General features: G+C 41.7%; 1 protein-coding gene across 2 annotated transcripts in view; it reads left to right on the top strand.

Moving 5' to 3' along the window:
- The first annotated feature begins 3,775 nt into the window (after positions 1-3,775).
- Positions 3,776-16,649, top strand: part of LOC140363038 (ornithine aminotransferase, mitochondrial-like) — a 30,762-nt gene continuing 17,888 nt past the window's right edge. For both annotated transcript variants that reach the window (XM_072449352.1, XM_072449353.1), the window contains exons 1-2: positions 3,776-3,879; positions 11,692-11,886. In XM_072449352.1, coding sequence (XP_072305453.1) covers positions 11,694-11,886 — 193 coding nt within the window. In that variant the 5' untranslated portion in view covers positions 3,776-3,879; positions 11,692-11,693. The remainder of the gene's footprint in view (positions 3,880-11,691; positions 11,887-16,649) is intronic.

Raw genomic sequence — 16,649 nt, forward strand, 5'->3', positions numbered from 1 at the left:
AAATATTGTGAGGGCTCATGACCTGGAATGTTGAATTCCATCACAACTGGGAAAATATACTCTAGGAAGTGATAACTAAGATGTACAATGTACAATGGGATTATCAAGATTGCTGGCACATCTGTGAACCCTTGATCCTCGTTTCTCTGACTCATTATCTGCACGGAGAGCTGCCACTGCTGCAGAACTCTCCTCACACCAGTGACAACCACCTTGTTGGGCAGTGTTTCAGTATTTTAGCTGGATCAGTATCAGTGAATTCGAGGAATACTTTATACTCTTCTTTCCTCTTTGAGCTGAAATTCAAAAGCAAAACAGTCTAAATATTGACACATAGTGACAAAGACCACAATTTACATTTAACAAATAGCCTACCTGTGATAAAAATGATAGAATATGTCTGTCAGCATTTCTTCAACTTCATTTTTTGAGACCATATGATAGACAGGTGTTGGCTATATGACATATACAGCCGTGGTCATAGACCTTTGGCTGCTTCTCCCTCATTCTGGAGAGGCCCGAGTTGAGGCGTCCTAACATCACGCTTGTGTATGCCACAACATTTTTATATTCCAAATCTTTTTTTCTGAAAAATAGTAGTATATATTATTAGGCCTATATCAAAATAAAATAAAGTCTTAAAGATTATTAGTTGCTTTAGCCTAAAAAGCTACTTGCTACATGTACTGACAAATTTAGACGCATGATGCATTGAATGTATTCATATTCTGATATAGGTGTAGCTATAACTGTATGTCATTAATGATAGTGAGATACTTACACATGACCTGTTGCAGACACTGGAACAGATTTTCAGCGTTTCCAGTATTGCAGACTGGCATCCACAGAAAACCTGTCATTACTTTCTTGATGGCTCTATCTGCCACTGTCACCAAGATAGCAACACATTTGTAATTTCCAATATCATTTGATACATCCATCAGAATGTTGAAGCGTTTCTTTCTAAAGAGATGATGATGAGCTCGTCCAGCTGAGGCCAACGCTTCCCAGCAATGTCAGAGGAACATGGTCACTGAATGAGAGTTTATGTTCAGCGACATAAGAAGCAAACGAAACCTCAGCCCTGGTGCCTTTTTTCTGCCGTAGGATTCGGTTTAAAGGTGTTTGCCACGGTTGGGGTTGACTTGGTCATTTTGTCGTTGGCGATGTGACTTGCTTTTGAACAATGCCGGTCAACGTCATTTTCCCCCCATTTGAAACGCTAAAATGTGAGACTTGCAGAACGCATATCCGTCCCCCTTTTCGTTCCTCAATATATTTCTGTATTGTACAGACCATGCAGTGATGAACCTACACCTGTATTTCTTTTTTTTCGTTGGTTTGTCATTGTCTGCGCCTCTAGTTTTGGCACCACTCACGTTGTTCATTATCATGATGTCAATTTCATATTGAATTTGACCTGCGCACTTTAACTTTAACTTTGCAATTTGAATTCTGGGACGGAAACACGCCCATCATTCTCAGCGTAATCACAACAAACATGGCGGCGCCCATGTCAGCAGTTCCCCCCGCTCGCCTTCGCAACCAAAATAAAGGATAACGGCGTAGAAAAGGTCGATTTTTGATTTTTCCATTGAAATATCTTCAAATCGGGAGATTCAGTCTCTCAATAGGGGTGACTTTTAGTTTTAGGATTGGGAAGTATGGGCTGCAGGTGTGCAGTAGCACGCCAGGGAATGATTGACATGTGGGAGAACTACTCGGCTGTCCACGCCACCAGGAAATGAGACTCAGATTAAGCGCCAAAAAATCTCTATTATTCCTTTAGCCAGAAGGAAAAAATGACATTCAGCCTTAATTTGAAAAGGACAAATTTGATAGACTTTGGACTAAATGGGACTTGTACTTAGGACATGCTGCCGTCATTTTATTTGTTTTGTCATACTGTGCCATTAGTATTATTGTTGTTGTAACGACAGCTTGGTCCAGATTGTCCCAATTGTCCAACATTGATTGAAATCTTGATGATATAAACAGTTGGAGTAGATCAGTGGTCCCCAAACTTTTTGACTCGAGGGCCACATTGGGTTCTAAAATTTGACCGGGGAACAGTGGAAACAGTGTTGTTGATCTCCCTGTTTTGCCAGTGCATCAAAGTCTGGTGTAAGTTTAGTCTCATATGAAGGTCGAGCAGAACAAGACCAGCATCTTCTGTACGCCCTCCAGAGGTTTGGAAACGTGGTTTCGTTCAGTGAAGCATAAAAGTCGTTAAGTTTAAGAGTGTTGGACCGTTTTTTTTTAGCATTTCTTCTACCCATAAATGATCTAGTAGTAACAGCATAGAATGATTAATATCCATAAATAAAACATCGTAATAAATGTCACCAGAATATGCAAACATTTTTACTTTAATGTTACATTTTTGCACTTCTGTCCTTCTTACTTCTCCAGTGGTTGGACACTTTGTTCAGGTTGATGCTTTGTTTGCTTCTTGCTTTGACTTTAGGCTCTTCAGCTGCTCCAAATGTGCCACTTCAAGACCATTTCTGAATGATATGATTCATTAAACTAACAGGGCTGCACCTGTCATAAACCGCAGATGCCCTTGTATATATATATATATATATTATATTATATATATTTATATATATTGAGATATTTAGACAGAAATATGGTCCAGATAATGATGCACATGTGTCTTTTGACTCATGAGTCAGGTCTGGACAAGAAAGTTTCATTTACACAATAGTGACACCACAGTTGTCTTTTGAACGTGCCCTCACCCCGCGCTGCGCCTCGAGCCGCAGTCCGCTCTGCGCTGCAGCACTAATAAGACTAATTTCTCAGTGAATATGATTCTGATTGTAAATAAAACACACCGCGTTTTGAATCTAAAGATAGAGAACACGACGTGTCCCCTGGACAGTGCTTCAACTGTCCACAAGAGTCTTCTTCAGTGTGTCAAACACTTGCACTTCCTGCTTGATTGGCCCCGGTGGCCGTTTGTGGTGAATCTTATTTTCTGCGCGCCATAGATTTTCTTGTGCGCGCACTATGTGCGAGGAGTGCACTATGTGGAGGAGCAGTGCACTATGTGGAGCAGTGCACTATGTGGAGCAGTGCACTATGTGGAGCAGTGCACTATGTGGAGCAGTGCACTATGTGGAGGAGCAGTGCACTATGTGGAGCAGTGCTCAATTGCGCAGGCGCAGCTTAGAGGGAACAGTGCCATCTTTTGGGGAAATGTGGGCATTACAGGCGAAAGGTAAAATGAATGGCCAGCCACAGTATCCTGAGTTTGAATCCCGACTCCGACCTTTGCTGCATGTCCTCCTTTCTCTCTCATCATTCCCCTTCCTTTTTTTCTCATTCCATCTACTCTGTCTAATAAAGCCTACGGGAAAAAAAAGAAAATATATATATATATATTTGAATATAACTTGGACAAGCTTGGCGGGCTGGATTGAAAGGCCCAACAGGCCGGATGCGGCCCGTGGGCTGTAATTTGGGGACCACTGGAATAGATGCCCAAACCAAATAAAGCATAAGAAAAGGTGGAAAATGGATGGACGGCACAAGTGAAGAATGCTGGAGAAAAGAAGAGGATCTCCCGCTCAGTTTCATGAAAGCCGTAAAAAACATGTGACCTCCCGTAACCCGCTGTCCTGTTGTGACGCACCCGACCGCGTCACCTGGGCAGGTGCTCTTCCTGGCCCTGTCCAATTGCAAGTGTCTGCACGCGCACTCCAGCCCCGTTCACGCGCACTCCCGCCCTGTTCACGCGCATTCCCGCCCTGTTACGCGCACTCCTATATCTCTACGTGTTGTGGCGGCTGCAGTTATTGCCGCACCTGCCGCTCCTGCCGCTCTTGCCGCTCCTGCCGCACTGCTATACGCCGCATACTCCGCTACTCTCCGGTAACTGTCCTTCATATTGTGCTTTTTACTGTTTCATGTGTTGCTTATTTTCCCTGCACAGTTTAGAAACGTCCAGTGTAAAATGCTTTTCTATCTTTTAAAGCTGAGGATAAATGTATTACATGTTTTAGACACAGCACATGCAAAAAAATAAAATTCTTCTGGAGTTTCTTCTGAAAAAAGGGGATTAAAAAAAGTAATCTAATTTGGTAATTGAGTAATCTAGATCTTACTGAATATGCATACATCTAAATCTAATTTCTCGTGCTATTTAAGAGTTAAAACTGATCTATCCGACCAAATCTTGTTGTATGAGCCCTTTAATTAATTAGAATTAGTTTGAGTCCAGGATTGTAAAGTTGGGTCTGTGTAGGTGCTAATCTTTATGTCTCTGTGGGAGAAACATGTATTTGGAGAAAACCCAGGGAAATCTATGAAGTGGATTCAGTAGAATAATAAAACATCTTCAGGAGCAGATCGAACTGTTTTGTTCTTTCCATTTCCTTTTGCCTTAAGGTTTTGCTTGACTTTTATAGTGAATGCTGAAAAAGTCCTAAATACGTTTCTGTCATGCTTCATCTCATAGACTCTTAATGTTTGTTTGTGTGAGTGAACGTGACAGAACTACATGTACACAAAGCACATGTGCACGTTTAACAGCAGGAACACCAGAAAGGAATTCATTTTCTAAAGTTTGAATTACAAAGATGCTTAAAGGAGTTGCCATTGTCCATGTGAACACGACAGACGAGAGGTAATGAAGCGTCCTATAGCTTGGGGGGAAATGAAAAGAAAATACCTGTCTTACATAACGTCAGACAAATGGAAAAGTACTGAAGGATGTTTTAAACAAGAGGCGTGGCCATAAAGAAGAATATCTTTTCTGTTTTTGCAAGAAATATGCAAATCTTCTCACTATTTGTCAGTGGTGGCTCCACAAACGACCTCACATCATGTCGTCATTTAAAAGCAGTTTCATTTCACTCTGGAGATTTTGGAATGTTGTGGATTGTGTCAGTGGATGTCAGGTTAGACTGCACATTTCACTTTAAACCTAGTGGAAATTTACCAGGAATATTTCAAAATCAAAAATGCAGGAAAACCAGTTCTTCCGGCTCGGGCAGGTCAAGCTGCACTTGTTCTTTGCATATTCTTCCAATACTTCCAAGATTTTTCCTCAGTTTGACAATGTTGGTGATGTTTATTGTTACGTCTCGTTTGGACATGAGCAGAAAGGACAAAGAATCATACCTGAGAACGCCTTTATTTTGTTATGTTTGTCACTTATTGATGACATCACAGAGGGAGGCTGGTTTAAAACTATTTCAGTTTTTTGTCACAAACTGCAACTATAATGTCACTGATGTAAAACTATGATAGATATTTACCACACCAAACCAAGTAAAAATTAGAGAAACAGGAGAAAGTGTCACATGTAGTCGACTCTAAACTGAGCTGAAACATCTGTCATTATGGTTCTGAAACCAAAACTGGCACCAAGTTCAATGTCTTTTCTGTCACTATAAATACACTTAAATTGCATTAGAAGTTGTGCCGATATTCCATCCTTAGGGCTGGGCTGTTCCAGTGTTTGTGGAGATAACTAATTATAATATTTAACATCTGTGAATCATGACCAATCACCAATTTCAAGAATTGAACCAAGCCTGTTCTGATGCATTGTCTCGTTGTGTTTCTATAGAAAGGAAACCTGCTTATTACACTAGAAGTAATGACTGTGAGAATGAGTTCATATTCAGGGAATTTATAGTGCACGGAAGTAAGTGTACTGTTACTTCAGAAAGACATTTTAGCTCTTGACATCAGATAAGATCATTATCAGGGCTATGTATTTGTCATCCTTTTGGCTTTTTCTAAGCTTCTAGTTTGTCTGATCATAAATGTCAAACTCCTGTAGTGGCCACTGCATATACGTCCCTATCCTACAAAGAGCTCATCAATAATTCCAGGGAGAGTCACAGAAAAAAAAACATAGGTTTATTATCATAATGGAATGTAGTAGTGTATGGTAGTGTGTAGTAGTGTATGGAGGAGCAGGTTTAACTCTGTTAACACTTAACACTTCCTGCTGTTCGAGGGCGGCTGAGGGAGGGTGGCTGACCCCAAGATTAAGATTTTTTTTTTATCATAGATGACAATCTAGTAAAATAAGCAGCACAATGTCTCCAAATAAAAGGTCTGTTTGTCGTCATTCAAATAAAGGACATTATGCCATAACCACATCTTTATGTCTGCAGTACAATCAGTCAGAAATGTCTAAACTCGGCCAAAACCACGGCCAAATGCAGTCTCCAGGGTAAATGACAGGGCATCTGGTGTGAAATGCTCATGTGACATGAGGCAAGGAGCAAGAATGTGGCTAAATGACTGAAAACATGTCAGAACAACCAGAGAACTGTCTTTGTGCGTCTAGAGCCCACGCACGCACGCACGCCCACGCCCGCACCCGCACACCCACACACGCACACACGCGCACACGCGCGCGCACACGCACACACGCACATACACACACGCACATACACACACGCACATACACACACACACACACACACACACTTTGTGATTCAAATAGTAGTTTGTCCTGAGTTTTGTCCTGAAATTGCAAGATTGTGCCGAACACAGACCTGAGCAGGGAGAAAGTGAGAGAGCCTCGGTGACCTGTGACTTTTCATTGATGTTCAGGTGGTCAAAAATACCCGAATTGTGGCAGAAAGAATAAAGTCTAAAGAATAAAGTCAAAAGAATAACAATTCTAATGCTAATGCTAAGACTGGAAGAGGAAATGTCCCATCAAAATAAAAGAGGAAAAAAAAAATCCTACTACAATCTCCCTCCTTCTCCCTCCTTCTCTCTATCTCCCCCTCTCCCTCTCGAGTTGTGGCAGAAAGAATAAAGTCTATAGAATAAAGTCAAAATAATTAAGTCTAAAGAATAAAGCCTAAACAATAAAGTCTAAAGAATAATCATTTTAATACGGCACGAGAGGAAATGTCCCATCAAAATAAAAGCGGAAGAGGAAGTGAAGGCATTCATTGCGCCTCTGCTGGCCAATTGTGAAAATACACAATATCTGTAATGCACTGTTTCATGGTGTCTCGAGGAGAATATAATCCATGAGTGTCAAACAAATCAGACAATGTTGAGTTTTTCACACAATGGGTAGGGGGCGCTATAGAGTAAATTTGTTACATGGGTATTTATTTCCAATCAGACCATAAAAACGCATTAGTGAGTAAAATATGAGCTCCGTAGATCATTTCCAATAGGCGTGACTTGTCCTTGAAAAAACAGAAAATTAAGCCTTTTTTGAGGGCATGTTACGTCGAGTCCGTAAAGAATATCAACATTCTTTTGAATATTTATTAAATTTCAATGTCTTTAGATGCAAAAGGTGTTGTTGAGCTCGATCGGACAAAAAACCTAGGACAAGTACAATTTTGAAAAAAAAAAAAGTCAAGCGTGGCGATGCCACTTTGATTCGACATGGCTGACTTCCTGTTTATCATAGAGCGATGCTGCCAGGTGCGTTTTACTCGTCAAAGGTCAGAGGTCAAAGGTAGCTCCATCACTGTCCCAAGTTTCATGTGCCTCAGCCAAAGATTAAGCGTTTCATGTTTTTTCTTTTTTGAACTAGTCGGCACTGTTGCGACGGGCAACCTCCATTTTATTGGACGACAATGCCCGTGACGAAATGGCGAGGACGACATGGCGGGAGCCGGGCGGAAGTAAAGAGGTGGTCGACCGTAGTAAACATGGCGAACGGTCCCGCTAATTCTGCTAAATCAATAATTTTCACTCTTGGGTCCAAACCTGAAGTTTACGATTTATTTGATGTGTACAAGGACCAAACAATGAGTTCCTGGTGGTGTTGTCTTACTGAGAAACAATTTAAATGGGCGTGCATTGAATGTAAAACAAAGAATTGTGAAAATGTAAATCACATGGGTCTGGGTTTAACCCTAAACCCTAACCCCTGACCTTAACCTTAACCTTAACCTTAACCCTAACCTTAACCCTAACCTTAACCCTTAACTCTAACATTAACCCTATAAGTGATCTGTTCTTCTGTATCTACCTCTGTATCTACCTGCGTTGCACCAATGAAATTTCCCCATGTGGGACAATAAAGGAATATCTTATCTTATCTTATCTTATCTTAACCTTAACCTTAACCTTAACCCTAACCTTAACCCTAACCTTAACCCTTAACTCTAACATTAACCCTAACCTTAACCCTAACCTTAACCCTAACATTAACCCTAACCTTAACCCTAACCTTAACCCTAACATTAACCCTAACATTAACCCTAACCTTAACCCTAACCCTAACCTTAACCTTAACCCTAACCTTAACCCTTAACCCCTAAACCTAAGTTTTAGGTTTACTTTGTTTGGCTAAAACTAGTTTATACCATGACTTTGTATTAGCAAAAGTGTAGCTAACTCATCCCAAAACAAACTAGAAAAAATAGAAAAATTTTCAACTTGAGTTAATAAAGTTCCATGCAGGAATCAAACCCTCAGACGCTTTGCACACTGCATTGTCTCTATCCATTGGGCCAGCAAATCTGCTAATTTATAGTTGCGAGACAGTAAATTTATTTCTCTCACCACCAGGTGGACCAAAACCGTGTAGCAAAATGGTGAACCGCAAGTGATTTGGGCCGCAAGAGTGCCGCCATCTTGGATTTCGTCACTTCCTTTCCAATTCCCTATATGACCTAGTTCCAACCCCGAGCCGATCGCGTCTATGTCCCCATGTGTGACCTATGACCCCATGTGTGACATTCATCAATGTTCAGGGGGTCAAAAATGCAGAGTTGTGGCAAAATTTTACCATGCAAAACAATAATAATAAGAAACCATGGAAGAACAATGTCTCGGCCATTCCATTCTGGAAGGCTCGAGCCAATAATAAGAACCATGGCAAGAACAAAGACTTGTTCCATTCCATGGAATGGCTCGAGACAAATACATATTATGTATAACATATAACACAGAACATATTATGTTCTGTGTTCTTGTTTTTATGTTAAAACAAAAAACAATGAAGTTTTACACGTTTGTGAAAATGTGTCTAGTGTGTCATGTTCGACCGGTACGACAACTCCTTTCAAGAACACATTTTCCCAGTATGTTGGCATTGTTTGTGTAGCGATGACACATGTGTCAGTGCTAATCCACAGTGTGCGCTATGGCCGCTCATCATGTCCTTGGGCAAGACACTTAATGCACCTTGCCTCCAGTGTCTGCACTGGTAAACAAGGATCTGCCTGCGGCCCCCACATGATTGTGCTCCAGGGGCTCCCAGAGCATTCGGGCTGAGGAGGAGCAGGAGGAGGAGCAAGAGGAGGAGCAGAAGGAGGAGCGGGAGCAAACACAGCAGAGCAAACAGAGAACACTAGATGCTTCTTCAAATCGAATCAATTTATTTTGTAAGGCCCAAAATCACAACAACAGTCGCCTCTGAGGCGTCATACACACTAGCTCAACTCCTGGCCAGTCCTGGATCACATTAAACATAATGTTCTCCACGTCTTCTCCAGACCCTCACACGTCTGTCACATCTGTCCACAGTGAGCTCAGGGGCCAATGCCTCAGGGGCCAGTGCTGCTCCACTGAGACTTGGATCCATTGGCCCTTGATACTCCAGTGTCATGTTCATAAACATTACACTCTTTTGTTCATTGTTCTACATAAGAACAGGTTTTTACTGGCGCCAGGACGGCTCCTCTGATATTCATGATTACACTCCAGAAACTTGCCTGGAGTTGTCATTAGGCCTCCACGTGATGTTAGATTTTGTTTGAACATGTGAAGGACAAACACAACTCTCAAAACTCACACACAACTGACAAAAACAAACAAACTCATTCACAATTATTTCATGAAGTAATATAGTTCAATCTTGCTTATGTTTCACCTCTTTTAGCAATCAACATGTCAGTAACTGCTGCATGGTCGCAGGGTCGCATGGTCATAGGGTCACAGGGTCACAGGGTCACAGGACCACATGGTCACAGGACCACATGGTCACATGGTCACAGGGTGCCAACATTAAGCCGAGATGTTAATCTGTGTGATTATTATAAATGAATAAATAAAAACATATATTGCCAAAATATTATAACAAAGTGACCAAAAATGGTTTGAATTTGAAAGTGGTTTGCTGCAGTGCTCCTTTGAACACAAAGTTGAGGGTCTCTTCCTTCAGCAGATGAGTCATTTCCCTCTCTCTTCTTCGCGCTGTCACCTTCAGAGAAAAGAGCGGTGGAACTGAAGTTTGTCCTGTAGAATCACTCTGTGACCCATGTGAGAAAGAGATTGGAGGTGACAAAAAAGCCACTTGTCATTATCAGAGGTGCATGTCACCTTTTCTTTTCTTTTTTTGTGAGCAATTTTCAAACTAAACGTTTCCAACACTCACTTGTGTGCTGCCTCTAGTGGGCAATATCCGCCTCTGATTAGCAGTGGCGGGCCGTGGGTCTGGGGCTTGGGCCTTCAGTGAGGTCATACACAGTCCCACCCGAATGAATCCACCTCTTTTTACCTTCTTATTACCATCATTATGATGCCGTGGCTCTAGAAACTACATTTAGACAGAAACGCAGTTTAACCAGGTGTTGCCTCGCCTTGTCCGCGCCGATGTCCGTGCGTTCTCCGCACTGTTCTCCGCGCGTTGTCCACGCCAATGTCCGCGGCAATGTACGTGCGTTGTCAACGCGCTGTCCGTGCGTTCTCTGCGCCGATGTCCAAACTTTGAAAGTGGGGAATAAACCGCCTGTAACAGGCTTTGTAGCGTTGGCGTCGGGCGACCTCTCCTTACAAACTCTAACTTTTCTTGAAAGGAAAGGTGTTATAATTATATCCTCGACCAAATCTATATATTTTCCTCCTTCTGCCATTGTGGGTTGAAAAAACAGCTTAGTAGTACGTGAATTTATTTTATCTGTCAAATTCAGTTTCCTCGTCCCCGCCTCTCAATATTGGTAATCCAATCAGGCGTGCACGTGCTGTACCTGTTGCTGGCTCTTGTGTAACAGCAGCAGACGTACAAGAGCCAACTCTGAAGCTGATTGGTTGACATCCTTTTCATTTCCATTTGCTTTAAGCTACAAGCATTAGCACTGTTGAGTCTGAAGGTCAGAGGGTAGATGAAGGTCAGAGGGCAGATTTTAGACCCCTGGCAAAACATTATGGCTGAATATGATTGGATCAAAGATCTAACATAAAGACCAGCCCTCCAAATCTAAATCTGGGGCAGAAGCAGTGCAACCAAGAGGAAAGTAATGAAGAGTACAACTCTTACTCTGGGGAATCATTTAATATATATTTGTGGGAAACTATATATATATATATATATATATATATATATATATATATATATATATATATATATATATATATATATATATATATATATATATATATATTTTAAAATTATATTCTGATTATGTTTAGGCCAGCAGAGAAGGCCTTGCTGGCCCTGACGGCCCACCACTGCAGTGATTACCAACTTCAAAAAAAAAAATCAAATATCTTTAAAAATCCAAGGAAAAATTCACATTGTAGCACACACAGCACACGGAACAGACACATGGCTGTTTATCTCAGACCAATCACACTTCCCTTCAGGCCTAACAGCGGAACTCACAGGAAAAACTAAACTGAGGATGACCCAGAAGGACATGGCAAAGAATCTCCACAATTTCCATTTTCCGTCACCACTTGGCCTGTATGTCAAATACTCATTACCATTAGAACTTATTTGTGAAAACCTGTGTGTTACAGAGATGATCTTTGTGCTGACCCGCGGGCTCTCCAGGGCCTCCCCTGTCCTTCGGACCCTGTCACGTCCAGCCTCTTCTGCCCCGTCATGGCTGCAGCCTGGGAGCAGCTCCACTTCTGAGGAGCTCTTTTCTCTGGAGCACAAGTATGGAGCACCTATTTACCGACCGGTCCCTGTCATCCTGGAGAAGGGAGAAGGTAAGAACTTCATCCAGCGCACGCGTGCGCGCGCGCACACGCACACGCACTGTTCTTAACCTGGGTTCGATCGATCGAACCCGAGGGGTTCGGTGGAGGTCAAGACACACATCCGACTCATATGATTGGTGACACGCCCCGCTTGGCTGCAGGGAATTTGGTGCTCAGTAGTCGACTTGTGACTGTCTTGATGTACGTCCTGTGATTTCTTTAATATTTTAGACTGAATCAAAGACTTTCTGGGAAAAGTATTTGAGGCTGAGGTCTTGTTTTTGCCGATGGTATTACTTGTGTACTTTGTGTACTCGTGTACTTTTATTGATGAGAAATAACTCCCATGGAACTCCGATATAAAAAATAGTTAACAAAGTTGAATCCACAGTTTTGTGACACTTCTTACAGGAGTAATCAAATACAGCTACTCACTGTCTCCTGTGCTCCTGGCCACGCCCCCTGAGCGCTGTCTCTCTTAAAGTGACAGTAAAACATTTACGTCCAAGTAGGCAAAGAATACAAATAAATTCTACAAATGTAATCAAATTAATTTAGCTTATCTAAACAACCAAATTATTTATCCGTGAAACAGTAGATTACACATTTATAACAAAATATCAACACTGTGTGGATTTCCATCCAACATATACATAAACTAAACTTGGCTCTCACAGTCTTGTACCAGCTGCACCTAAAAGGGCCAAAGGGACCAGGGAAATCGCCTAGAGTCTTACCTGTATCAAAACCCCTTTTGGGCTAAGTTTTGGCACCAGCCTGGCCCCACAAGGGCCAAAAGGACCAGGCTAGAGTCCCCGGAGACTAGCTTGAATCAATGCCCTTATATCTGGGCTAAGTTCTGGCACTAGCCTGGCCCCAAAAGGGCCAAAACGTCAGCCTCTGGGGCCATTTCCCTTGTCCTTTTCTATAACTACTATACTATAATATAATATATTTGTGAGCAATCCTTTGAGGATGTTGGACATAAAAATTAAGAAAAGGAACAGACTTTGTTGTGAAAATGACATGAGAGTAGCACTTGCCGGGGTGAAGGTGCATTTCTGAACTGGTCTCTGAAAGGCAACTGCAGAAGTCACTGATTTGCAGTAAATATTCATGATTATGTTTTTGTGTGAAAATGTTGTTCTTTGAACACAGTGATGTTGATGCACAGTTCATTTTGTGCACCAGTAAAATATATACCTATGTTTTGAATTTGAAAAAAATCATATTTTATCTTTCAAATTAAGGTTAACTTACATGGTTAACTTACATGGTTAACTCTACATGGTTAACTTACATGGTTAACTTACATGGTTAACTTACATGGTAAAAGATGGGGGTTTTAAATTATTGTGCTGGTGTGGGCTGACGAATCACTGTGGTGAGCCCGGTTAGAGCTCAAATGAAGAGTCGCTCTTTACTTGAGGGTGGTTTATTGATATCTTCAATCATTCTTTACAGTTTGATTGCACAGGTGGTATGTGTGAGGTCCTAAACAAACAGACCAATGAAATATTAATATATATAATATATAAATCCACAAACACTGCTATTACTACTATAAACTAACAGGATTATGCTGTAACAGTAGCACATTTACACATATAAACAGTGCACCAACATTAGCGTCACTTTAAGATGTACACGTGATGGAGGCATGCATCAATTAAGCAGCAAACAACTCTAAAACACTAAACTTAATACACACATGCATTGCCAACTTTACTTACTTCTGTCACGCACACAATACTGAACTTGGGATGCAAACAAACTACTACATTCAACCAGGGCCGGCCCAGCCTATAAGCGAACTAAGCAGCCGCGTAGGGCCCCGAGGCGTTAATAGGGCCCCCAATCTGGCAACCCGTCTTATGAGAAGCGCAAGCGCAGCGTGCGCCACTAGTGTAGTAGCGCTGCTGGCGCGGCAGCGCACACAGCGGTAACATATATCGCACAAACCGCATTTATTTGTAATGACAATCTGGCAACCGAGACACCAGACCTGCGCTGTTTGGGCAACTTCATTGTGCGCGAGGAGCTCGAGAGCAAAACATAAACACAACAGAACGTGGTCCCTGCGTGGTCCTCATGTCCAGAGGAATATATCCCCCCGATGCCGAAAAACGAAAGAAGAAACTTCTTGACGATGTAAAGAAACTGCAAACTCAACAACACTCTCCAGGTATTGAACTTCTCTTACAAAGAGACGGTTAATGCTGCTGTTTGAAACAACACGATTCTGTCACGTTAGTTCGCTCAGGCTGGAGGCGACGAGAGCTCTGCACCGCGCATAATAATATGTCTGAATGAAAGATAATAAGCTTAACATTGACACCAGCCCATGTTAGCTGCGGAGGTGGCGTCTATGCCCGGGTCACTAAGAGGCGGAGATCCGGTCCGGACGAGCGCCGTCTCGTCCAGAACCTCTGACGTGAAACTTTGGAGTGAACAGTGTGCGGCTCCTGTCCCGGGCCCCTGTCCCGGGCCCCTGTGCAGCCTCAGTCAGAGATGAGCGATTTGAGTTTGCGTCCCTCTCTCTCACATCACCATGTGTGAGATCAATCGTGACTCGTGATGTCTGTTTTACTTTGACTTCTTAACGTGCAATAAGAGAAACGTAAAGGTGCAGGAGTCCAGTGTGTGATGTTCTGATCAGAACAAACATTTATATTGTAATTAACTTTTAATAGAGCAATAAAACATTTCAATTTATTTAAAAAGCATCATTAGACTATTTGTTATAAATTATAATAAACTGATAGTGAAAAATAACCAGACATATTATGATTACGTCTGTTATAGAATAATACTATATATTTTTATACAAAAGTGGCAAAGCTGCAGAAACGCAGTCTCTTCACTATAGCTAGGTTTGGACCTTCACTTCTCGTTCTGTTCATTCTCTGGGAATAACATGTTTGCACTGTTTTATCAGTGTTAATTGTTAATCAAGCAATGCTTATGCCATTTGTTTAATTTAATATAACTTGTTTTGTCACTTTGGCAAGAAGGAACAGTTGGGAGCTGTAAAAGATAAATTAGTAAGGATAACTTACTTTTACATTTTCAGTTAAAATTAATCAATTTGACCATAATTATTTTTCATAGCCAATATTGTATTGAGTGATTAAGTACACTAATGTATTAATAACTGGCTTTAATCATTTTCTCCTGGCACAGTTTCATCACATCATCATTTTATAGCATTACAACCTCAACATTTTACTCTTACTTCAGCCGGCTGGACCACATTAAAATGCACCAGAATACCCAAAAAAGGTCTGAAAATTTCTGGGGGAGAGCCCCCAGACCCCCCTGTTTATTAATTTAAACTGCTAATGTGGCTGTCGACCCTTAACGCCCACAAATGCGCCCAAAATCTGGGAGGTGTGTTATTTGTACAGGGAGTAGAGGTGATGTCAGCGGAATACCAAGTTGCATTGTGGGATTTAAGTTAGCAATATTTGAGCTTGTGAGGTGTTGAGAATAAACTAACTGGCAAACGGATGCCCTGGAGTTTTGGTGCGCTTTGTTTGCGTTGAAGAAAGTTCCCATATGTGGCAATAAAACTGATTCTGATGACGTGGTGAGGGGCCCCCAAAAATGTTTTCGCTTAGGGCCCCCTGAAGGCTTGGGCCGGCCCTGCATTCAACTATAAACTCTGATAAACCGCGATGGCAAACTCCGTCTCCAAACTCTTTTCCTCTCTCTCTCTCTCCTCACGCAGCTTGCTCCTTTCGGTTTCGATGGTCTAGGCTCCGCCCCTTAAAGGGCCAGCATGACAGTCTCTTTCAATAGGGCCTTTTTAACACATGGTTAACTCTACATGGTTAACTCTACATGGTTAACTTACATGGTTAACTCTACATGGTTAACTTACATGGTTAACTCTACATGGTTAACTCTACATGGTTAACTCTACATGGTTAACTTACATGGTTAACTCTACATGGTTAACCCTACATGGTTAACTTACATGGTTAACTTACATGGTTAACCCTACATGGTTAACCCTACATGGTTAACTCTACATGGTTAACTTACATGGTTAACTCTACATGGTTAACCCTACATGGTTAACTCTACATGGTTAACTTACATGGTTAACTCTACATGGTTAACTCTACATGGTTAACTCTACATGGTTAACTTACATGGTTAACTCTACATGGTTAACTACATGGTTAACTCTACATGGTTAACTCTACATGGTTAACTCTACATGGTTAACTTACATGGTTAACTCTACACGGTTAACTCTACATGGTTAACTCTACATGGTTAACCCTACATGGCGGCTCAGGATCAGACATGGCGGTGACTGAGACCTGTCCCGCTGATACATAACCAGCTCAGGCAATAATGTAATAATTTTCTCTCTTGGGTCCAAATCCGAAGTGTATAAGGGGGCCGCCATATTGGATTCTGTCACTTCTGGGACAGGCTTGCAGGCACGAGACAGTGGGAATAAAATACAGTATTTACCTTTTACATTTTTTTACAGTTTAGTGCAGAGTGCAGCGTGCTCACTATTAGGCCCTTCATCGTGTGAGCAGTTGTAGCAATGTGAAAATGTTTTAATACATTCATAATCATCATAATAATAATAATAATAATTAAAGCCGCAAGCGGCATCCAACGGCCCTCGCGGGCCGCCGGCCTTCCGACTCTGCGCTTTTGACTTGATAAAGATGGCGCCCTTATTGTGTGTTGAATAAAAAAAGAACTTGACAGACGGCGACACATTGGACATGGCCAATCCAGTGCAA

Source organism: Eucyclogobius newberryi, unplaced genomic scaffold (assembly GCF_026437365.1).
Source record: "Eucyclogobius newberryi isolate DKJ021-1_F unplaced genomic scaffold, fEucNew1.0.hap1 SCAF_17, whole genome shotgun sequence".
NCBI classification, from domain to species: Eukaryota; Metazoa; Chordata; class Actinopteri; order Gobiiformes; family Gobiidae; genus Eucyclogobius; species Eucyclogobius newberryi.